Source organism: Natrix helvetica, assembly GCF_964273705.1.
Source record: "Natrix helvetica genome assembly, chromosome: 10".
Lineage (NCBI taxonomy): Eukaryota > Metazoa > Chordata > Lepidosauria > Squamata > Natricidae > Natrix > Natrix helvetica.
Genome location: NC_138561.1, coordinates 2,861,768 through 2,887,278, shown reverse-complemented (window position 1 = coordinate 2,887,278; position 25,511 = coordinate 2,861,768). Strand labels below are relative to the sequence as shown.

Below are 25,511 nucleotides of genomic sequence, written 5' to 3'. Positions count from 1 at the left end.
ACAGGGCAGGTCAACAGTTAATGTGAATTTTAAAATGTTGAAATATGCACAGTACACATTTTATTATTTAAGCTGTTTCTCAAAACTCCCTCCAAAAAGAATGTATCGCTAAGATATTTTTTTAATGATTAAAGGTTTGGGATAATACGCAAAAAATGGGCATGACCCCACACAAACACAGGAAGAAATCCTGAAGATGGTGCATCCCACTTGTACTTTAAAAAATACATATGCAGACCTTAAAATGCGTTTATTAAGAAAACGCACCACTCAGGCTTTGCCTGTTGTTTTTATTTTCTTTATCTAAAATATTCATAAACTGATTAATGCAGCTCAACCTTCCACCATATGGACTACAAATGTTAACACACATATTTGGGGAGGGGGAGGGAGGCCCCCCCACAGGATACCTGAAGCACCAAGCAGAGGTTTCCAGGCCGCTTAATTTATCTGTGTGAAAAGCTACAAAAAAGTAGTTTTGATGAAAGGAAAATAAGATGGAAAGCCAGGAGCAAAGCATGAAAAATTGGAGTGAGGCAGAGAGGAACATCTAGATCAGGGGTGTCCAAACTTGGGAACTTTAAGACTTGTGGACTTCAACTCCCAGAATTCCCCAGCCAGCCATGTCTGGGGAATTCTGGGAGTTGAAGTCCACAAGTCTTAAAGTTCCCAAGTTTGGACACCCCTGATCTAGGGGCTCTCGCTGGCTTGCCAGCCCACCCACTCCTCCTTATACTAACACCAAATGCACAGATGGCAAAGTGTGAACTAAACAAGAGGGTGTCAAGACCAGCTAGGAGGACAATCCCAGAGATTTTAGGAGGCACTAACAGATGTTTCTGACAGAGCCAACATTGTGGGTATTTTTAAAAAATAAACTCTTCTACGTGCAGCCAAGGCAGCTTTTCAAATTTGCCAAGAACAAGAGAGCAAAGAATACCGCAGAACCAAAAAAATAGGAGTCCAAGGCCAATTTCTACCTAGAAATACTCAATACCCACCATAGAAAACATACACATATACACAAAGGAATACTCAATAGACAAGAAAGAAAGAAAGAAAGAAAGAAAGGAAGGAAGGAAGGAAGGAAGGAAGGAAGGAAGGAAGGAAGGAAGGAAGGAAGGTAGGTAGGAAGGAAGGAAGGAAGGAAGGAAGGAAGGTAGGAAGGAAGGAAGGAAGGAAGGAAGGAAGGAAGGAAGGAAGGACACCTGCAGTCTTAATCTGCTAGAAGCCAAAGTACAACTATAAAGATGATTTCACCACATTCAAAGTTTACAATGACGGGCACAGAAATACTCAGGATCCCAGGCCCGGGTGGGGAGGGGAGTGTTTCACAATAGCAAAATGTGCTATTTCAAGTAGCAAATTCGTCATCTTTTTTTTTTAAGCAGCAAAACTATGCCCAGATGGTGTGCGTGAACCCAAGAATTCTCCAAAGAGGAATGCAAGACTCAGTGGCAGAGCTGAAATCTGATTATGAGATTCATTTTACCAGATCACGGAACATCAGGAAAGCAGGAGCCAAGGATATGCTAAAGATGGCATCCTTGGCATCCCAAATTCCCTTACCTCAAATTCTGTAGCTGGTGTTTTTCTGCTCTCCAGTTGTGCTGGAATCAGTTGAGTGCTTTTTAAAAGCCAGCGTGGTTTGAAAGGGAACAAATGCCAAGAAAGAACCCCTGAAGTTTCTACTTCTGCCTGAACTCAGCTTGTGCCCGTAAAATTTTAGATTCTTTCATGCATTCTATCTATGAAGGGCAGGTGTCCCTTGCTGGGCTTGGCAAGGTCAGATAGGCAACCCTCTTGGCTTATGCACCATCACTTAAGTTCAACATGGGTCACCGGCTAAGGTTCTGACTTCTGCGCCATAATCACCGCAAGAGCTTTGAAGAGCTGAGTGGACTCTGGCCGAGTGCTTGAGATATTTAGCTTCCTTCTCAGGGTCTGAGAGCCCTAGAGGAGCAAAATCTAAATGAGGATTAAATGTTGTGCTTACACAAGTGATGGGTCTTGCTATTCACTCCCTTTTTGGCCCCACCTGAGTCACCAAACGCACCTGCATTCCAGTGGTGGGATTTTTTTACTACCGGTTTGGTGGGCGTGGTGTGGCTTGGTGGGCGTGGCAGGGCAATATATTGTAAAATCCCCATTCCCTCCCCCCCCACACCACTAACCTCCATTCTGTGCAGGGTAACAAAAGAAGACCCAACCAATCAGCTGGGAGTCCAATCATCTGGGACTCAGGAGGAAGAGAATAGATGGGGGCGGGGCCAGCCAGAGGTGGTATCTGCCTGTTCTCCGAACTACTCAAAATTTCTGCTACCGGTTCTCCAGAACCGGTCAGAACCGGCTGAATACCACCTCTGCTGTGTTCTAGCACTGATTACAGACTAGCATTGATGATGTTACCTGGTTAGGGTAATGAAACGTTTACAAGAAAACAAGCAAGCTGAGAGAGCACCAAGGACCCCACACCTACATTCTGCCGACTGAATTTTGACAGCATCTACGGCAGACACCGACTCCTGCTTTTTAAGGTCTCAGGACAGGAGCCACACATTTTAATAATGAGACGTTGCAGAATTTTACTGTGATACACCAAGAATATTATAACACAATCTGTTTACTCTGGGCAACTCAAACCTCCAAGCTTCTCTCCTCTCTGATGCTGAATCAAATATTCTGGGCAGGATGGACAGAAAATTCAGCACTTTGCCACGTTTTCAACTTCTTACTTCCACGTTCCTCAAAAGGGTAAATCTGACTGCACTCTAGAAGCGTCTTTTGAAAAGCAGGTTCTGGGAAAAAAAAACTAGAGAGACAACAATGGGCAGACAGCCTGTCCTTTTAAAATTATGCAAATTTGGATGCAGATATTCACCAGCTCCAGGACATTGCAGGCCAAAGATAATTCCCTGCAAGCAATTACATTGGTTTGCCATATGTGGTACACAGACCAGCTGTTGTACATTATGTTTTGATTCAGCAAATAACTTTAATCAATACACTGACTCGTTCCGTCAGTTATAATTAGATTGAGGTAAACGGCAGGTGCAGCATTAATTAGCAGAATGGAAGTCTGCAATATAATATATGGCAGGTATGTGGTCCTAAGCCCTAAATTGTGTAATTACACTTACTGTCCACCTAATCCCGAAAGATTGGCAGCAGGGGGAGAAGGCAAGTGAATAGATTCCAAGCATCTGCTCCAAGGGTAGACACAGCTTCCCCATGGATTTCCAATGCAGGAACCTTTCCATTTGGACCCAACGTTCAATTGTACTGTGCTGTTTCTTAATAAACCTTGGATACCTATCAGCCCACCAGGCATGATAGTAAGCAGAGATTCAAAGTTTGCGTGTGGTGGTCTCTCGGCCCCTGCTCCTGCACCCTAATCAGGAGGAGGAGGAGGCGTGGGAGTCAGGGCCAGCATCAAGGCAACTTGAGAGCTCAGAGGGGGAAGAGGGAATGGAGCTGGCAGAGAGAGTGGGGGAGGCAGAGTCTGGGCTATCCATCAACCCTCAGATGGAGAGTAAACAACCCCCAGGTCTGGAGGTGGCTAATGAGGAAGAGGAGGAACAGCTGGATCCAGTGCCTGGTGCACGGCTTGCCGGAAGGCAGAGGAGAGGAGAGCAGTGGAAATCCGTGGGCCGGTCCTTGGGACGGAAAGGCCACTGCTCCTAGTGAAGCCCCACCCTAGCTCTGGGGATAAGAGGCAGTGGGCAGAGATGAATAGGTGTGGCAGACAACGATTCATCTCCCTGCCAGGCAGACTTGTCAGTCTGTGGTGAAAGAGAAAATTTTTGGCAGGGCTGCTGGCGCTCCTAATAAAGGAATCATTGCTTCAACTACCGAGGGTTTGTCGTGCTTGAGGAGCTGAGTCAGAAGAGTTTGTTTCCATTTTTAACAGGCCACAGTTCATCTTTTTTTTTCCAAACCTGAGCAGGTTAGCCCTACCTGTACCTAGGACCTGGGTGGGCAACTTCAGGTATCAGTTTTTCCATTCTCTCTTTCCTAGGTTCCCCGCGACTAAGAAACGGAGGAATAAGGGAGGCGAGGCAACCCTTCCGTGAATAGGTTTTAACTGCACAATGGTGGGTGTCATCTTATATTTTGATCCCACCTTGAAGATACCCTTGGACCTTGAAGAAACTCTTGGGGGAATTTTCCAAGGGATTCTGAATGGCAAAAGGTAAGGAATGTAGACGGGAAGAGGTTTACCGGCGTTCTGTAGTCATTTTCATCGTGAAAACACTTTTCTTTCCTAGCTGTCATTACAGAGTAATATCTGGTTTAGAATTCATGTGTCAGGCTGTGCTCTGGTTTCGCCAGTGGGCCATTCTGCCTCTTTGATGGCAACAATCCTTGAAAAGGTTTTAGATCATTTTCTTCGCTGGATATTGGCTTCCAAAACAAAAGCTTGAAGAAATTGCATAGTGGATGTGACAAGCTCTGAACATTGAACCATCCACAAAAAGTACTTGTTTTCTAACCAAGACAAAGTAACTCTGACAAACTTCCCCCAATTGTTCTGCCAATGTACTTTTCATTCACGAGTTATAAAAAGCTCACTTTTGTCTAGATTGGCCTTTAAAAAACCACTTGGATGATGTGTATATGCGGCAAGGGCTGAACTTTCCACCAGGGCCTATATCCCATTTTCAATTGTCAGCCCTTGTAATACGCATCCCTTTCACAGGTACTATTAGCATTATTATTTCAATTGTTATTTTTTATAGCATTCATCTCACAAAGACTAACTCATCTGGAGGCAAAAACGATGCCCCCAAATGAAATGAAATGCAGCTGGTAAGAGAAAGATAATTGCAAACCCACAATAAAATCTGTAATCTAACTCTGTGTCCATCAGTAGTCAAATTCTATTTTAATATAGTTAACTGCCTTTCAGAAGCTGCAGGGCACAGCGGGGGGGGGGGACCGGATGGGGGGGGGGAACGACCAAAATGTAACACCCGTTGCTGGTCATGAAGCAACAATGGAATAAGTAGCTTCCTTTGCATCAAATTCCACAGTAAGATGTGAGCTTTTATTGCTTCTGATAGATTAAAGAACAGCACATATGTTCAATTGTGAATAGAATGTTAAACAACTGGAAAGAACATTTTAAATTGCCTAAGAATGAACTAGATGTATATAACTAAATGTCAATATTCAGGCCTAATGGGATCAGTTTGAAGATATATATTTTTTTTTGCCAAGATGTTAATTGGTGAGCTCTGCTCAAAACCAACTTGTTCTTTTATACACACTTTTATTCTGGAGAACTGGTAGCGGAAATTTTGAGTAATTTGAAGAACCGGCAAATGCCACCTCTGATTGGCCCCAGAATGGGGTGGGAACGAAGATTTTGCGGTATACTTCCCCTGCCACGCCCACAAAGTCACACCACACCCACAAAGCCACGCCCACAGAACCGGTAGTAAAAAAAATTGAATTTCACCACTGGTTTGGAGGGACCTTAAAAGTCTTTAGTCCAACCTCCAGCCCAAGGAGGAGTCCTCATAACATCTAATCTTTTCTTAAAAGCCTCCAGTGAAGGAGCACCCACAACCAGAGTGGATTTGATTTAAATCATAATTTTTAAAGAGCCACTGTCATCCTCCTCTGACCTGCTGTTGATTCACCAACAGTCCCAATATTGCAGAATCTACAGCCTGGTACTACCTACCGTATTTTTCGGCGTATAAGACGCACCAAGGTTTTGAAGAGGCAAATTTAAAAAAAGGTTTTGCACTCTGCAAACCTCCCCAAAAGAGCCCAGTTTTCACGAAAATGGACCCGTTTTTCCCCCCAAAAAAGGCATGAATAGCCTTTAGGAGACTTGCAGGGTGCTCCTGAGGGGGTGGGCCCCTCAAAAACAAGCAAAAAATGCCCCATTTTTTGCAAAAACCAGCCTTTTTTGTCAAAAGAAATGCATGCATAGCCTTATGGAGGTTTATAGAGTGCTTCTGGGGGCAGGGGGGAGGCAAAATTGAGCAAAAAAACAGCCCATTTTTTGCTTATTTCTGCCCTCCCCAGCCCTCAGGTGCTCTCTGAAAGCCCCCATAAGGCTATGCACGGCCATTTTGGTGAAGAGGGTGCAGTTTCAGGAGGCAAAAAATGCTGTATTCAGTGTATAAGACGCACCCAGATTTTCAGCCTCTTTTTTGAGGGAAAAAGGTGTGTCTTATACTCCGAAAAATACGGTAATTTAGCTCCATTTCATGCTGAATAAACTAAATTATGAATGTATCTTAAATAGAAAATTATCTTTAGATTGATTTTTTACTCCAAAAGCATTTTATTAAAATAAATTTGATAAAAATTAAAATCTGATTTAAATTTTAAAAATCAGATTATTATTTTTTTAAATTAAACATCAATTTGTATGTACCCTGCCCACAATTCCGGGAGGCCATCGGTTCCACTGCTTAAGCCAGGGGTGTCCAAACTTGGGAACTTTAAGACATGCTGGCTGGGGAATTCTGGGAGTTGAAGTCCACAAGTCTTAAAGTTCCCAAGTTTGGACACCCCTGGCTTAAGAGTTGTGTCAGGAAATTCCTCCTTATTTCCTGGGTGGATCTTCTTCTGACAAGCTTCCACTCATTGCTTCTTGTCCTGACGGTGGTACTCTAATCTAGCCTGACTTATTCTGTCTCACCAAGAAGTAGGGTGTAGTCTGCATTATCAAATGCCTCACTGAAATCTAAGAATATTATATCCAGAGCATTTCAATGGTCCAGTAATTTAGTCACTTTATCAAAGAAGGTAACAAGATTAGCTTGGCGTTAACTCTTCACAGGGATTGTTCACATGGTATCTGCAAGTGAGGCAACTTTAGACTCAAAGATAAATGTTCTTCACAAGCACGAAGCCTTCAGATCTAACCTTTATTACAATGAAAGCAAGAATGGGATGTGATCTACAGTCCTTTCTCTTTAGGAACACAATACAGCAATGCAGGGTAGGACAAGATTTTCTGATTCCTTCTCCTCAAGGCCCAACTGCTTAACAGTGAAGTTGCTGGTCTCAGAAATGCTGTGGGTGTCTGCAATTGTGGGTTGTTTAGGTTAACTTATGAGTCTACACACAACTTTACACACGAGAAGGCCCCCTTTTTCCATTCAGGACATGGTGGGCCAGGTTGTGAGAACTCTTAAGCACAACTTTACACACTACAAGGCCCCATTTAACAGGATACAGTTACTACCCAAAAAAGGAACCCCACAACTTTGTCTTCCTCTTTCGTTTGTGCAAAACTAACCAGCTCATTAGATCCTCCTTCTGCAAATTTATGAGGAAAGCATCATGTGCTGCAGATAAGCACTTTAAAGAAATCTGCCTTTTAAGGAAATCTGTGTCCAAGCTTCCTTTGATCTCACAGGTGGGGTGAGGAGAAGACGACTCCTCAGGTTATCATGAAAGGAAACCTTTCTTGTTTTATTTCATTTTGAAGAAAAAGTTGCCTTCCATCCAGTTGACGGAGGGAACAAAATAGACGCCTGACACAAAAATATTTCTAGGTTATAAAAGTTGCAGCAACAAGGAGTTGTGAAGGAATTTTAGGATGGTATCTTGCATTTCCATGCTTCTGGGACATCTCCTTCTTTGACCTGACCACAGAACACACATTATCTGATCAACCGAGCAGCACAGCTGAAGATCTGGCACTAGCCTTTGTTGGGCCCAGCATCAGCTATGCACAAGCAATAGAACTTCCGCCCTCCCCTGCTGTATGTACCAACGGCACTATAGCTCACAATCCCACTGGGCCCTGGGCCGTGGTTTGCACCTCATGAGGAGGGGGGTCAGGACCGAGGCCTATTCTGAGATGCCTACTACCACCACCCTGCCATATCATGGGTCCCCATTTGTCCAACCATGCCAGGCCTAGTACAATCTCCTCCGTAATGTTGGGAACCACTACAAACCACAAGACCTCCCAATGGGGCCCTATATGCCATACCACCTGATCAATTACACTTGTGGCTGGTTGGACCCCGTCCATCTGCTCGAAACAGATTGGCCTAGCCAACTTCCTGAGGCTCACCCCCAGACCATCAGCGACCTTGGCGTTCATTAAGCAACGAGTGCACCCTGAATGGATCCCCACCACTCTGGCACATAAACCCAGAAGTCATGGTGGGACCTCAGGTAACCAACTCCTCTCCACCTTAGGTTCAAGGCACAGAACTGTTCTGCTCTCTTCAGAAATGTGTCTGGAAATGGCATAGAAGTTACGTGAGAGGTGCAAAGGACAGCCATGGCTGAGGATGCCACAAGAATGTTCAGGGCCCAAAGAAAGCCCCGAGCAGCTGAAGGATTTGCAGCCAGCCACAAGGCACCAGAAGGACATTTTGAAAAGCTGGATGACTTTCTCCTTGTTAATTTAAACTCAGGTTCTAATCCAACAAAGATGGTCTTAATTTCATTCCTCCACTGAAGACATTAGCCAGGCCTTCCTGTTTGGCATCATTCCCATGATTGATAAGGATTGGATTCCCTTCTCTCTATTTCACAAGAAGAAAAGGAGAGAGATGCCTTAGCTCTGACATCCACCAGTGGGCAACCTGTCCCATATTCCTGGGCATCCTGCTTAGTTCTGTCCAGCACCTCTAAAGATCGCTTACTTTTCCTCCATAACCTTTTCTCTCCCCCCCCCCCATATTATTTTTTCTTACTGACCTAAAACATTGCAGGGATACTTAACCTCTGCACATTTCCATCACTATATATAAAAGTGTGTGTTTGTGTGTCTGCACGCGCATACGTCTGTACGTGTGTATGTTCCAGCATAACTCTGGAATGCCTTGAGCAATTTCAACCAAATGACTTACATAGATGACTTACTCTCTGGAAATACTGTTGGGGTAAGACACCCCTAACACCCCTCGGGATGTATGTTCTGTTAAGATACAGCCTGTTGTGCCTTCAAATGGCTTCTACTATACTGCCATGAAATGGCTTCTACTGTACAGTGCTGTGGAGTTGCCATGATAACAGCTTCACAGTACTTCACAAGGGGGCTCCCTCTAGTAAGGGGAAAATCCAACATTAGAAATTACGTTTGGTCTGGACATTTTCACCCTATAAATAAATACCCGGGCAATGCCGGGTTATCAGCTAGTTCATTATATTTCCCAATTCACTTCCGGTTCCGGCGGCTATGGCGACAGGCAAGCCTTTGCCCACTCCCGCTCTCCCGGTGGGCTTCCCCCGCTTCTGGGGGGGCACAGGATGCCCCGGAGAGGCGTCCTGCCGAGGGAGCGGCTCGCGGAGAGCCCTGGCATCGGCGGCGGCTGGTGGGGGCTTCTCCGCTTCGCTCTAGGCACCGGGGAGCAGTCTCGGAGGGCGCGTCAGCGTCTCGCTCCATGCCGATCGGACAACGCACTTTTGAAGGAAGCAGCGGCGGTATGGTGAGAAGCTTCCTTTCTTCATTCCCTCTCTTTTGAATTGATGGACTTTTCAGCGTTTTTTTTTTTAAAGTTAACTTTCGGATTCTTGCTGGAGGTGCGGCTAGAGGGAGGGGGACCTTTCCCCCCCCCCTTGGACAAGCGGCTTGAGAAGATTTTGCTTTCGCCCCCAGGGGAAGGAGGAGGGGGGAGAGCCAACTAATGATGCCTCACCCCTGTAAAAGTGACTTTCATTGGATTTAGTTCCAGAACTTATGGGTGAACTGAGAACTTTCTGAACTTTTAAAACTTTGTTATGCCTCTGAGCCCAAAGCTGGCAGGGCAAGATGGCACACTTCCGTTGTCTTCATGAACTGTGAAACCTGACTCCACCTTTAAAATTCAGGCTTCTGGTCTTTGTCTCCGTGTCACCCAGAAGAATCTCTTGTGGATTGCTATTTCCTGAACTCCCTGGAGAGAAAATTTTTCTCTATTGCTAGACTGACTAAAGAAATTCCCAGCTGCTTGGATCTTCTGCCTCCTGAACTCGTCTGCCTGCTCTACTCCCTCAGCTGTCCAGTCTCTACACTGACTGATCTCTCTGCTTTATAAACTATGTCTCCAAAAAGACCACCACCTGGAAAACCTGGCCTTGCTACTTCTGCACCGACATCTGCAACATCCAGTCCTGCCACACAGTCAAAGATTACAGAACTGATGCAACCTAAGAGTACAGAGATGGATTTGCAACAAATGCTTCAGCAACTCATACAGGGCCAGGAAGAAATTAAGAAACAATTAAAGGAAATGAAGGAAGAAATTAAAGAGAATCAAGTCCAAATTTATAAGAACTCTCAGAGACTGGACCTTGTGGAGGGTGGGGTGGCGGAGGCGAGGGGGGGTAGATGCTTTGCAGAAGGGTAACAAAGAACTTGATATCCAACAAATGAAAACAGAATTTGAGAGAATGTCCTTTTATCTTAGATTTCAAAATGTTATAGAAGCAGATGGGGAAAACATAAGGGACATCATGACTAATATTTTAGCTGAATATATACACAAAGATAAACAACAGATGGAATGGGAGATAGACCTGGTCTATAGAGTGAACTCAGCATATGCTAGAACACACAATGTACCCAGGGAGGTCCATATCAAATTTCTTAGGAAAAGCACAAGAGACATAATTCTGGGTGTACAAAGGGGGCAAGCACTGACATATCACGACAGGGAGATAACCATCTTGAAGCAGGTCCCCCAAAAAATTAGGGAGAAAAGGAAAAATTATTCGCAATTGGCGAATAAATTATACCAGAAAGGGGTGTGGTTTAGATGGTTGATGCCTGAAGGGATGCTGATATTCTGGGAGGAGACAAGAATCAGAATCAATACACCCATAGAGGCTCAGGCCTTTATGGAAAAAAATAAAGCGAACCTAGAAAAAACAGAAGACTCTTCAATGGTCACACAGGACACGGGAGGGGCCGGAGCTCTGCCAGCGGGGGGAGAAGGGGCAACACTAAGAAAGCTCAGATCACAAAGATGAATAAGAAAATCACATTGTTATAAACAGACCGAAAGTAATAATGAAATTATATCTAGACTATCATAATATATAAGCTGATTGAAAATATTTCCCAATTCTAATTTGTTTAAAAAAAATGTGTGGGCTTCCAAAATATTGTGTTGTGGTAGCTCTAATTCAGGGGTGTCCAAACTTGGCAACTTTAAGACTTGTGGACTTCAACTCCCAGAATTCCCCAGCTCTGCTGGCTGGGGAATTCTGGGAGTTGAAGTCCACAAGTCTAAAAGTTGTCAAGTTTGGACACCCCTGCTCTAATTCCAGCAGACTGGTTTTGCCAAATTACATTATTCCATTCCAGCTGAATTCCTGAAATACCGTATTTTTCGCCCTATAAGACTCTCCGGAATAAAAGACGCACCCAATTTTAAAGGAGGAAAATCTAGAAAAAAAAGATTCTGAACCAAATATTTTATATCAACTGTATAAAGTTAACAGCAGTTTAAGAACAATTTTATGTCAACCATGTAACACAGGGGTGTCCAAACTTTTTTCAAAGAGGGCCAGATTGGATGAAGTGAACATGCTGGAGGGCCGAACATTTTTCCGAACATTCTTTGAACAATAACAATTAAATGCAAATGAATTATTTTATGCCAAGTTAATTGCAAATGGCATACTTTTCATTTCATAACATTAAGATCAACTGACAGCTGAGTTTTCACAATGTATCCATTTTTTCCCTGAAGACTTGTGTTTAGTACATTCAGATGCTTTCTTTCCTCTTTCCCTCTTACTTGTCTATCCTTCCTTCCACCCTCCCTTCCTCCTTCCCTTCCTTCCTGCCTCCCTTCCAGTTCCCTCCTTCCTCTTTCCTCCTGCCTGCCTGCCTTCTTTCCCTCCTGCTTATCTGTGCTTCCTTCCTTCCTTGCACCTCCCTCCCTTCTGCCTGCCTGCCTTCTTTCCCCGTTCCCTATCCTCTTATCCTTCCTTTCTCCCTCCCTCCTTCCCTGCCTCCCTTCCAGTTCCATCCTTCCCTCCTTCCTTCTGCCTCCTTCCTGCCTGCTTGCCTTCTTTCCTCTTTCCCTCCAGCGTCTCTGCTTTTCTTTCCTTCCTTCCACCTCCCTTCTGCCCTCCTGCTTTCTTTCCTCTTTCCCTCTTACTTGTCTATCCTCACTCCTTCCTCCCCTCCTTCCCTGCCTGAGCGGGCTTCTTGCATGGCCCCAGCCCTCCAGCCGGTGGCTCATCTAAAACTTTTAACTTTCCAATCTAGCGTTCTCCACCCACCCACCCCCAATCCGCCCGGATCTGTCATGCAGCAAAGAGATACAGTAGCTGGGCGCAATAGCAGCAATAGCAATAAGCAGATCTGGAGAGATTTGGGGTTGGGGGTGGAGAACGCTAGATGGGACACAATCAAACTTGATTCAAAGGCTTTGGCTCCTGAGATCGGTGCGCTGCCATCCAAAATGCTGGTACCACGATAGCTGCAGCGCCCGCTTTACCTGCCGCTTCCCGGGCGGTTCCAGGCGGCAGAGATCGTAGTAATAGCATTTTGGATGACAGCGCACCGATCTCAGTAGGCAAAGCCTTTGAATCAAGTTTGATTGTGTCCCATCTAGCGTTCTCCACCCCCAACTCCCTCACTCCCTCCTCCTCCTATCCTCACTCCCTCCTCCCCGCCTTCCCTCCTTCCCTGCCTGAGCGGGCTTCTTGCATGGCCCCAGCCCTCCAGCCGGTGGCTCATCTAAAACTTTTAACTTTCCAATCTAGCGTTCTCCACCCACCCACCCCCAATCCGCCCGGATCTGTCATGCAGCAAAGAGATACAGTAGCTGGGCGCAATAGCAATAAGCAGATCCAGAGAGATTTGGGGTTGGGGTTGGAGAACGCTAGATGGGCGGCGCCTCCCCCTCTGTTCGGAGCATCTGAGCTGAGCCCCGTTACCCCTGCCCCCTCCTCCTCTGCTGTGCTTTTGAGGAGCCATGAGGCTGCAGGAGCCAGTAGGAAGGCGGCGGAGGGCAGCAGGGGGAAAACAAGCCTCATGGCTTCTCAAAAGCACGGCGGAGGAGGAGGGGGCAGCAGGGTAACGCGCTGCCCAGCTCAGATGCTCCGAGTGGAGGGGGACGCGCGAGAAGTGAGAAGTGAAGCTGCCAAAGCTCCTGCCCATGGCAGCGGCGGTGGCGCGTCCCCCATGAGGCTTTTTTCCCCCTGCTGCCCTCCTCCACCTTCCTACTGGCTCCCTCCCATGGCAGCGCTGGCGGCGCCTCCCCCTCTGTTCGGAGCATCTGAGCTGAGCCCCGTTACCCCTGCCCCCTCCTCCTCTGCTGTGCTTTTGAGGAGCCATGAGCCGCGGGAGCCAGTAGGAAGGCGGCGGAGGGCAGCAGGGGGGAAAAAAGCCTCATGGCTTCTCAAAAGCACGGCGGAGGAGGAGGGGGCAGCAGGGTAACTCGGTGCCCAGCTCAGATGCTCCGAGTGGAGGGGGACGCGCCGCCGCTGCTGCCATGGACGGGGGCGCCAGCGGGAGCTTTGGCGGCTTCACTCCAAATGTGCCGCCGCTGCCATGGGCTGCAGCTTTGGCGGGAGCTTTGGCGGCTTCACTTCTCACTGTCAGGAAATCTGCCGCAGCGTCGGGCAGCAAATGTGGTGCTGTTAGAGGAGGAGGAGGCGGCAGCAGATATTCCAGTAGCGGCAGGGGCTTTGAGGGTTTATTTTAGCCGCAGCGCCGGGCGCAAGCAGCTAGGATTGGCCGCCCACAAAGGACCTCCCCGGGCTTGCTTTGCTGAACTAGAGTCAGTCACCCCGCGCTCACCAAAACAAGTCCGGGGAGGTCCTTTGTGGGCGGCCAGTTCTAGCCTGTGACAGTACAAAACACCGCGCGGCAGTTGGAAACTGCCGTGCGGTGTTTTGTTGCCGCGCACCTTACAGGGAACAGTGGACCCAGGTGGCTACATTCGGCTTATAAGACGCACTCAGATTTTTACCCTCTTTTTTGGAGTAAAAAAGTGCGTCTTATAGGACGAAAAATACGGTACTCAGATTTTTTAGAGAAGTGATCGATACCAGACTTCTCAGGTAATTTCCTCCAAGAGACCGGAGAGCATTAAACCTATGCCCAATGGACGCCCAATTCACACACACACACGCACACAAGCACACAAGCACACACACACAAGCACACACATACTGTATGAAACCAGCAGAAGCAAAACAAGAATGTACCTGAGATTCCTGCTAGCAAACATGGATTAAACAAAAATAAAATAAACAATATTGTTCCAAAAAGGAAATACTGGTGATCATAGAACATTTGTTTTCTGAACTGTTCAGCCCATTACAGAAACATGTTCAAAAAGCTTCAATTTGAGGGGGGGGGGGGAAGCATCTTACTTTCCCATCCAAACGGCATAGCTCTCTGGAAGCCTCGGGATGAAGAGGATGGTGTTTCCATTGTCAACCTCAATGGCTCCATAGCAGTCGGCCTCTGTTACCCCAAAAGTCCAATGAAAGTAGGATTCCTAGAAAAACAGAAGGAAAGAACCACGTCACTGATCCAAATCACCTTTTTCTGACATGCTGGCACAGTGATTCGTTAATTCTAACGAAATGAATAGAAATGAAATGCCTACATCATCATCATAGCATGGCTTTGAACAAGCCATATAAATATAAATGTTTTCAGATAGTAAAAAGTATCTTGATATGATTATAATGTCCTAAACCTGGACCTGAAAGTTAATCATGGCACCCGGCATAATTACTCCACACTGAAGCAAACTATTCTCTTCACCCAGTCTGTCTTCTCCATTATCAATGCAACTAAAATTAACATTTCTACATTTCATTTAGTGCCGATACCAAAAATACTGGACGATACAACAGCAGGGATGACACTGTCAGGTACTATAAGATATTCTCACACTGGTATGAGCTGTGGTGGCGCAGTGGTAAGAATGCAGTATTGCAGGCTAATTCAGCTCATTGCCAGCAGTTCGATCCTGACCGGCTCAAGGTTGACTCAGCCTTCCATCCTTCCAAGGTCGGTAAAATGAGGACCCAAATGTTGAGGATAAGATGCTGACTCTTTAAACTGCTTAGAAACGACTATAAAGAACTATGACACAGTATATACTGTATTTTTTCCATGTATAAGACACCCCCATGTTTCATGTAGTTTCTTGTAGTAAGCACGCTATAATCCATCACTGTGCAGAAGCCATCTTGTTAGCGTGAGTAATAGAACAAGAACGGGAAATGCATCACAGGAACAATAGAGATGAAACCTAAAGTGGCAATGTGATACAGGAAATAACTACAATAGAGAGGAATGATACAGCTGCTCATCTGACATGTGCAGCCTTCTCTTCGACCTCCTGTGTATAAGACGCATCTCAATTTTCAAGTAAATGTTTTTAAGAAAATGACCATTGGCTTACCTGAAGGGTCCTTTTCTGTACACCGCGGGAGAGTCCAAGCAATGGGTTAATTCAGTCTGCTTGCCCTTAGGACTGAGGAACTATTTTTCCTTAAGCCACACCTCCTCCTGGTGTGCTCAATCCCCCAGAATTCTTAGAAGGAGACAGTTCGTGCGGACGGAGCGAAGCGTCCAAGATGATGTACTGTTGACACGAAGAACCCGAATCCCGGCCTCGAGAGCCAGGGTGGGTTGGACTCTCCCGCGGTGTACAGAAAAGGACCCTTCAGGTAAGCCAATGGTCATTTTCCTGTACACCGCTTGGAGAGTCCAAGCAATGGGACATACCCAAGTTACTGTCCATCTGGGCGGGCAGAGAAGGGCTCCCGGGATTCGGTCTCTGACACAACCGCCTGGAGCACACGCCTGCCGAAGGACGCCTCAGCCGAGGCGAAAATGTCCAATTTATAGTGTCGCACAAATGGAGAAGGAGAGGACCACGTAGCGGCCCTGCAGATGTCCAGGATCGAGGCCTGGGTGGCCCAGGCCGCTGAGGTAGCAGCACTTCGTGTGGAGTGTGCAGTGATGCCGCGCGGAACGGCCTTGGATTGACTTTCATAGGCAGTCGCAATGCAAGCGCGAAGCCACCTGCCAATTGTGGAGGAAGTGACCTTCTTCCCTAGGGAACCGGGCTGGAAGGAGAGGAAAAGAGCCTCTGACTTCCTGAATTCCGCAGTACGAGCGATGTAGACCTTCAGGGCCCTCCTGACATCAAGATTGTGCCAGGATCGCTCTCTGGGATGCGACGGATGAGGACAAAAATTTGGCAACACAATGTCTTGCGCTCTATGGAACCATGAGTTTACTTTGGGGGTAAAGGTCGGGTCCAGCCTCAAAATGACCCTGTCAGGGTGGATGACGCACAGATCCCGGCGAACAGAAAGAGCCGCCAGCTCCGAAATCCGGCGAGCTGACGTGATGGCAATCAAGAAGGCCGTCTTCAGCGTCAGGAATCGAAGAGAAGTAGTGCGTAGAGGCTCGAATGGAGGGCCAGAGAGGGCCCGCAGGACCACGGACAGCTGCCAAGTAGGGTAGCGATGAACGGTGGGAGGGCGAAGGTTAGAGGCGCCCTTGAGGAAAAGACGCACCTTCGGGATTTTGCTGAGAGGCAAAAGGTGGTCGCCCGACCAGACGGTAGACAAAGCCGCCACTTGGCGTCGAAGGGTGTTCGGGGCCAGGCCCTTGTTGAGTCCCGCTTGAAGGAAGTCAAGCACTCTGGAAACAGGCGCGGTCGTCGGCTCGATGAGCAGCTCCTCACACCACTTGGCGAAGGCGGCCCAAGACGCATCATAAATCCTGGTGGTTGAAGGGCGTCTCGCCGCCTGAATGGTGTTCACTACCTCCTCCGACAGGCCTTGGCCTTTTAGTTGGTCCCCCTCAAGTGCCAGACGGCCAACTGGAGCCACTGGGGCTCTGGATGAATCACGGCCCCCTGGCTGAGGGAGATCTGGTCCGGAGGAATGCGCCACGGAGGAGACACCGACAGGTGGACAAGGTCGGCGAACCACGACCTGCGGGGCCAATGCGGGGCCACGAGAAGGACCTCTGCTCCCTCTGCGATGACTTTGGAGATGAATTGAGGAAGGAGAGGCAGGGGAGGGAAGGCATACAGTAGCTCGCGGGGCCACTTGCAACACAGTGCGTCTGTCCCCTCCGCCCCCGGGGTGAAGAACCGGGAGTAGAAGCGGTCGAGCTGCTTGTTGTCCCTGGACGCAAACAGGTCTACAGCCGGAGTCCCAAATCTGTTGGACATCTGGTGGAACAGGCGAGGGTCCAGTTTCCACTCCGCAGGATCTATGGTCGTCCTGCTCAGCCAGTCTGCCTGTGTGTTGTCCACTCCGGAGATATGGTCGGAGCGAAGGGATTCCAGATGGCGCTCCGCCCAGCGGCCCAGGGACTCCGCCTCTCTCATCAGTGCTCTGGATCTGGTGCCGCCCTGGCGGTTGATGTGGGCCTTGGTGGTCACATTGTCCGTCATCAGAAGCACATGTTGACGATGGATGGACCGGCTGAAATGGCGCAGGGCCAGGCGAGCAGCTCTCAGTTCCAGCAGGTTGATGCTGTAGCTGGTTTCCACTTGGGACCACTTGCCCTGAACAACCAGGGACCCCATGTGGGCTCCCCAGCCGGAGAGGCTGGCGTCTGTGGTGATGATTAACCTCTCGGGCTCCTTGAATAGGTGGCCCTTGAGGATGGCCGGAGACACCCACCAGCGGAGAGACCTCTTTACGTCCGGCGTAACTCGAATCGGCCTGGTAGAGTTGCTCCTGGATGCCCTCTGGTGCGGCAGCAGCAGCCACTGAAGAGCCCTGGAATGCAGGCGGGCCCACGGCACGATGGAAATGCAGGAGATCATTTTTCCCAGCAGCTGCGACAGAAGGACCACTGGAGCCTGCCTCAAGCTCAACACCTTGTGGGTCATGGACCTTAGACCGGCCAACCTGTCTCGGGAGAGGAAAACCCTGCACAAGTTGGTATCTATCACCGCCCCCAGGTGTACAAGTCTGTTTGTTGGAGTGAGATGGCTCTTCTCTATGTTTAGAGTGAAGCCGTGATTTCTGAGGGATCTCATAGTGGTTTGGAGATACCGTAGGGCCTGCTGCCTGGACGACGACTGGATAAGTATGTCGTCCAGGTAGCACTGGAGCCTTATGGACCTGCGTCTTAGCTGGGCCGCCACTACCGCCAGCACTTTGGTAAACGTCCGAGGAGCGGACGAGAGGCCGAATGGAAGAGCTTTGTACTGGAAGTGGCGACCCGCATAATAGAAGCGCAGGAACTTCCTGTGCTGAGGACGGATGGGGATGTGGAGGTATGCCTCTTTGAGATCTATAGATGTGAGTAGATCCCCCTGTCGGATCCCCGCCAGAATAGTCTGCAGGGACTGCATCTTGAACCTCCGGTAGGCGATATGCCTGTTGAGGTTTTTGAGGTCCAAGATGGCTCTCCACCCCCCCGAGTTCTTTGGCACCAGGAAGAGGATGGAGTAAAACCCCCTCCCCTCTTCGCCCTGGGGAACTGGTTCCACTGCCCTGATGTCTAGGAGATGACTGACTTCCTGGTCCATACGCTCCCTCTTTTGGGGGCAGGATGGGACAGGGCACCGGATGAAGGTCCGGGGGGGGAGGGACAGGAACTCCAGAGAGAGGCCTTCCCTGACTGTCTGCAGAACCCAAGCATCCTCGGTGGTCTGGGCCCAATGGGAGGCAAACAGCTGGAGGCGACCCCCGATGGGCGCCAAGCCCGGGCAGTCACTTTGACTTACGGAACGGCCTGTTGGAGGCCCCACCGCGGTTATACTTGCGGAAGCCGAACTGCTGCCTGCCTCTGTCCCGAAAGGGCGCCCTGTCCTGGGATCTGTCGCCCTGCTGGCCGAAGGACCTATTGGAGGGAGAGAAGGAAGAGGCAGAGGTGGAAGGCTCGGAGGCACGAAAGGACTGCCTCCTAGAATAGGGAGCGGCCTTACGTTCCTGCTTTTTGTTTAGAGAAGGTAGGATCTTCCTCTTGTCCTTGGACTCGATGAGGAGAGGATCCAGGGACTCGCCAAATAATTTGGACCCCTTAAAGGGGGCGGAAGCCAGTTTCCACTTGTTTTTCTGGTCCGCTTGCCAATGTCGGAGCCAGATCAGCCGACGAGAAGTTATATTAGAGCCGAGCGCCCTGGAGGCAAATTTTGTGGCATTAAGGGATGCATCAGCGGCATACTGGGAGGCCGCGATTATTTTTGACACGTCCTGGTGGAGACGGACGTCTCCCGCCGGGAGCTTGGTTAGGAGCTCGCGCAGCCAGATCACAGAGGCCCTATTAAAAAAGGAGGCGGATGAAGAGGCCCTGATGGCCCAGGCAGCTGCCAGGTGGGTTTTGTGGCACGCCTTTTCCGCCTTCTTGTCCTCCGCCTTAAGGCCTTCCAGGAGGTCGGCCGGTAGGGAGGAGTTGGAGGTGAGCGCAGCGATGGGCGGGTCGACAGTGGGAAGGGCCAGAAGGTCCTCCAGCACTGGCTCCATAGTATAAAGCTTCCTATCTACCCCACTGGGAGAGGACTGCGTGGCTGGCTGAGCCCACTGGCGCTGGATTAGGTCAAGAAACAGCCCCGGGACCGGAACCAGCTCTTGCTGGGGTGCTGGGACATCAAACATGACCGCATTGGGATTAGCCGGAGTGGCATCCGCCGCCGGCGCGGTCGGTTTGGGCTTGATCCCCACCCTGGTGGCAGCCTTGACCTTGTGAAGGACAGATTTGAAAAGGCTGGGCTTGAACAGACCCGCAAAGGCGGGCGCTTCAGGGGGGAGGTCCTCGTCGTCCGAGAGACCTAGCACCTCCGGGTCAGGGTCCTCAATGGCAGAGGCCTCGCTGACCACCGAGGATTCCAGGGAAGGATGGCGAGCACGCTTGCTTGGAGGGGGAGCTGCCTGATCGGGTTTGGGGCCCCTAGGGGCCACTGCAGTGGGACTTTTAAATTTCATGGCCTCCGTGATGCCCTTGGCAATGGCACGGGCCATTAGTTCCTGCATGCGGGGCGATAACTCCTCAGAGTCAGAATCAGGATCCAAGCCCTCCTCTAGGGGGGGTGAAGCCTCACCCTGCATATCGTCTATGCTAGCATCCCCAGGGGGAGGGGCCTGCTCACAGGCCCAAGAGGGCGCCGGGGAAGCCGGCTCTGCAAATGACCTATTTGGGGATAGGTCCTGGGACTCCACCTCCTCGGCGAGGACCATCTGGAGCTCTTCCCGGGAGGGAGGGATTCCTGAGAGGGACTGCTCCCTGTCTGCCTGGCGTCTGGCCTTCTCAAATTGCTTGTCAAGGGCCCGCTGGCGCCTTTCAGCATCCTTGGCCTCAGCCACAGAAGGGGTCCTGGAACGCTGTTTCCCAGAGCTACCCCCACCACTCTTGCCCGCACCCCCACTCCCCGATGAGGAGGAACCCTTGCTAGGGGCCTGCGAGAGACTCAGCCTAGTATCTTGGGAATCGGGAGGACTGGGCAGATCCATAGTCAATGACCACACAAGATGGAGCAAGGCTATGATAAGGCAGAAAGATAGAGATAGACTGGTTGCTGCAATGGGAAAACAAAACGAAAAGATTCGTTAAAATTGCCATATGCACAGTAATTGAATCAATACGTAAGAAATCATACCATGCTTAATACCAGTCGGAGGCCCAGGGGTAGGATTGGAGCCTGCACCGAGGTGCAAGGCTCCGCAGGAGAAGCAGGGAGGAGAATGACTATCAAAAAGCTTTGGCCTGCGCTTACTTAGGCCTCCTCCCTGAGCCGGTATGATGACCGTTGGAATGGCACAGGAACCAGCGCCGCTCGCAAAAATAGACAAAAAACCCGAAGGTGGCGATCCTAGCCCGAGAAACCCTTGCTAGGCCCTGCCACCTCCAGCGGTCTCCTGATAACGAGGCTGATGCAAAATGGCGGCCATGGCTGGGCGCGCTATTTTCACGCCTAAAATGGCCGCCGCAACAGCGTGGGGCTAAGGGAGAGCGAGGAGCGAACGCGCCTTGAATGGCGACGATCGCCCACTCCTCCCTGCGGCCGAGGTCCTCTAGCAGGCCGGGAACGAAAAATACATCGTTTAAAACAACAAACGGGGGGCCTGGGAACCTAGGAGCCTCGCCGCTGCAGCCGCGCCGTTTAACGACAAGCGGCAGGCCTCCGAAGCCGTCCCATGAGGATCGGCTTGAGGGGCACCCCCCACCACCTTCCAGCTTACCTCCTGGCCTTCAAATGCAATTTCTACTGGAGAGAAGTCGCAGCAATGAATAGAGAAACGTCTCACAAGGTTGGGGAATGTTAGGGAATAGAATTGAAATGCAATTAGAGAGTCCAAGCCAAAAAAAGGATTAATTTAGCTCAGAGCTCTAACTAATTACGTCCAAACGGGCTGACTGAGGAAGAATTCTGGGGGATTGAGCACACCAGGAGGAGGTGTGGCTTAAGGAAAAATAGTTCCTCAGTCCTAAGGGCAAGCAGACTGAATTAACCCATTGCTTGGACTCTCCAAGCGGTGTACAGGAAAAAGTAGCATCTTATACATGGAACAATACGGTAAGTCTAAGTGCCATTGCTAAGCGCTATTATCTGAATGCAAAAAAAGGAAACACTGGGATGATTGCAAGTGCATGTAAAGATCTGCCCATCAACATGCAAGGCACCAATTACCTTACACCAGGGGTGTCCAAACCTGGGAACTTTTAGACTTGTGGACTTCAACTCCCAGAATTCCCTAGCCAGCCTGGGGAATTCTGGGAGTTGAAGTCCACAAGTCTTAAATTTCCCAAGTTTGGACACCCCTGCCTTACACCATCATGCACTAACTTGACGTCACAGCTCAGTTAGCCAGGCAGGACTTGGCCTTGTTGTGTGACACTCTTGAAGCACAACAGATTGGGGAAGATTGATTTAACATACAAGAGTTTTAAGTCAGTGAAAGCTGCCTGAAAGGAATCTGGGAATGCAATGGTCTGGAACTGTTTGTCAAGCTGTTCCTGAGCTATTTACTGACAGCATGTGTTTGACTATCAGTGAGGCCAAACGTCTCTGAAACTTGGAAATCTGACATGTGGAGTTTTGGTATATGTGAATATATATTTCTGCACCAAACTGTGTCGTGTTCCCACCGGAACCCCTCTTCCTCCCCGGCCGGCCTGCAGAGGAGAACTACAATGCTGATCCGGCCCTTGAAGAAATCCAGTTTGACACCCCTGGACTAGGTATTTTAAAGACTTTCTGGTCCAAATGGAAAGTGATGAGATCCTTTATGTTGAAGGTCCTGCCACAAAAAGGAATGTCATCTTGAGGGACCCTGATGTCAAGTCTTCTCCATGATGAACTAGCTTCCAGGTGTAAGAACTACTCCTTTCAATTAAGTAGCCAGAGTCCTGAAGACCTGGTTCTTTTGGAAGCCTTTGGAGACGGGGTGGATGGTTGAATCACCCCATCAAGGGGGAAGGCACATGGGAGTCTTTTGGTTTCGGCTTCTATTGTTGCATCTATACTTTGATCAAAGGTGCAAGCTGCTCAGCATCATCTGACTGAAGCAGTACAGAAGCCCAAATAAACTATTGGGTGGCTTTTTTTAAAAAAAATAGGGCTACAGAAATGACTAATCCATGTGTTAGTTTCAGTTTCCCTCCAAATTTCCCTTTTCTCCCTAAAAATGAAACAAGAGTTTCTCCATGTGGTTTCAAAATGACATGAACTTACTAATGAAGCACCTATGAGTGAAAATGGAAAGATATGGAAAAGTGAATTTGATTATTTGGAGCTCTATCCCTCTTCTCAATATATGGATTTGATGATGGAACTAGGAGGAGAAGCAGCTTTGGAAAGATGTTTGATAATCAAAGATATGTTAATGTCAATTCCAGTTGAAGGGCAACGAGACTACTTGAGAGATTTTTTGAGCAAAAAAGTGTGGAGAGAAGTCTTTAAGAACTCTATAAAGAAATTAATAAGAGAATTGACGCAACGACTGGCTAAAGAGATAAGAGTGTTTTGTTACTGGATAGACACAGGTTGACAATGAATGCTGATAATTAAAAACTTAGTTAATCTTTGGTGATTAATAAGTAGGATTTTGTAGATGCTTATAGAATGTTCTTGTTCTTTTTAAAATGTTTATTCATTAACAGATAATTCATTATGATAATAATAGTGAAATAACAACTCTAATTAGTGAAAACAATTTGGATGTAAACTGTAAATTGGGACCTGGGAAAAAGACTTATCAATTTTATTAATACTTTTTAGTTTGGATTTTGTTACGAAGATGTAATTCTTTCTGGGTACCTATACATTTTACTACAATCCAGAAAGGTCTTTTGATGTGGCCCAGGTGGTCAGTTCTTAAGAGGAAAAAAGGGGGAAAGGAGATACCAGCACATCTGTCCCCTGGGAGAGCAACAGGCTGTGGATTTTTCCAAGGGAAAGGAAGGAAGGAGAGCAGCAGTCCCTTCCCATGGCTAAAAACAAGAGGGGGAGGCTCAGCGGTCCTGCAATACTGGACTTTGGACGCTATTAGCACAAGTGAGAGCAGGAGACCTTGGACTGATAAAGCCTCCGCAGATCCAGTGAAAAGAACAAAGAGCAAAGATAGAAAGGAGAGGAAAGTCCAGGAGCACTCCTCAGCCACGGCTCTTTCTTAGTCCTGCCAGGAGATACCAGGAGATGAATCTGGCATACAAAGCCATTGCCCAACCATTACGCCAGGCCTGAATTACCACTACCGTCACGGGAGAAATCCATATAAATCAATCTATAAAACTTATCGGGGCAAAAGCTGCACCAAAGAGTCTTTGGCCCTGAATATTCACCTAACATTCCCCACACAGTGATGGTTTTACAGTCTACTGTACCTGTACGTCCTGTCCGTTTATTGTTGGGAGGATAGGAGTCGGTATAGCAACTCTTATCCTGGGAGCTGCGTTGGGCCTCCCTTCTCCAACCTTGCAAATTTAGTCAGCACAGGGATGGCGAACCTTTTTCGCCTCCGGTGCCAAAAGCATGCGTGCGCGCTATTGCGCATGCTCACGTGCCAACCCCCAAAATTGAAGGCCCCACCACTCGTGCTGTGCCCCCTGCGCATGCACGCATGACCTCCCCCCAGCTGTCGCACGCACGTGCACACGGCTTTCTTAGAGCCTGGGGAGGGTGAGAACGGCCTCCCCCCCACCCCTCTGGAGGCCAGAAACAGCCCGTTTTCCGACTTCCAATGGGGCCATGAGGTCTGCTTTTTGCCATTCCCAGGCTCTGGAGGCTTTCTAGGAGCCTGGGGAGAGTGAAAAACAAACCGGAAGTTCGGGAACGGAATTCCAGGTTGCCCGTTAGGCGGTTTTTCGCCTTCTGGAGGCTCCAGGAAGCTTTGCTGAACAGCCCAATGCGCTCAAAAACAGCCCAACACGCCAACCAGAAATCCGTTCCTGAATGGCCAAAAATCAAGGCTGAAAATCAGCTGGCCAGCGCACACTGGAGCTGACAGGGCAACGCTTCGCCTGCCCTCAGAAATGGCTCTGTGTGCTGCCTGTGGCACGTGTGCCATAGGTTCGCCATCACAGAGTTAGCATATGCCCATGTGGATGGTTCCACCAGTTGCTATATCCCCATCACCCAATACCCCTATGGACATTCAGCACAATGGTCTCCAAGCAAACAAATGCGTAAGCTCAATGGCCAATTTTTACAGAAGCCATGTATTGGCAGATGTACATTGCTGGCTGGTCTCAAGACAAACTGCTATAGTTCAGTCGATGGATTCGTAAACCATGCTTATCCTGGTTTCTACATCAGCTCATTTTTAGGCTTTGCGCAATCTCCTCCACTATAAAACCAGCTCTCCTGGCTTCTTTCACAGAAGACCTTAAGGTAGAAAGATACTAACAGAGGTTAAAGGTCAAATGAGCTTTGTGTGGTATGGAAATTCACCTCCTTCATCTTTAATAGACCTTATTACAAGTGTGACAACTGCTACCAACCTAGCTAAAATGAATTAGAAAGGCGGATAGGACAGAGGCTCTGAGACGGGACCGTCCTCTCGCACACTCAGGCGACTCAGCTGCGCACTCAGTGAAGCACAGAAGAGCAGGGACCAAGCTCATTTCTGTCCTCATGTTCTGACTGCTGACTGCTAAACTGCAACTCTCTCCATTCTGAGGGGTCTCCAAAGATTCTGTCCTCTTGTTTTGGCCAAACAGCCGTGTTCCTTCTCTGCCACTGGGGGAACAGGAAGGAAATCCGAGAGAAAGGGCTGTTCACTATGAGCCTGTATGAAGTCTGACAAAATGCTGCAGGGACAGAATATTTGTGCTCTGACCCAGCTCCCCAAACACGAGAAACCCTCTGAAGTGAACTCAAAGATTTCTTTATTAGGAGCGCCGGCAGCCCCAGCAAAAAGTTTCTCTCTCACTGCAGGCTAACAAGTCTGTCCGGCAGGGAGATGAATCATTGTCTGCCACATCTATTCATCTCTGCCCCCTGCCTTTGATCCCCAGAGCTAGGGTGGGGCTTCGCTAGCAGCAATGGCTCTTCCTTCCCCAGGACCGGCCCATGGATTTCCACTGTTCTCCTCTCCAGTGCATCCACGCGTCAGACACTGGACCCAGCTGTTCCTCCTCTTCCTCA

The 25,511-nt window shown here is 48.7% G+C and overlaps 1 protein-coding gene across 1 annotated transcript in view; it reads right to left on the bottom strand.

The window, feature by feature from the left end:
• PEPD (peptidase D) overlaps positions 1 to 25,511 on the bottom strand; it is a 191,230-nt gene that overhangs the window by 153,994 nt on the left and 11,725 nt on the right. The window contains exon 3 of the mRNA XM_081963645.1: positions 14,305 to 14,432. Within this exon, the coding sequence (XP_081819771.1) occupies positions 14,305 to 14,432 (128 nt within the window). The remainder of the gene's footprint in view (positions 1 to 14,304; positions 14,433 to 25,511) is intronic.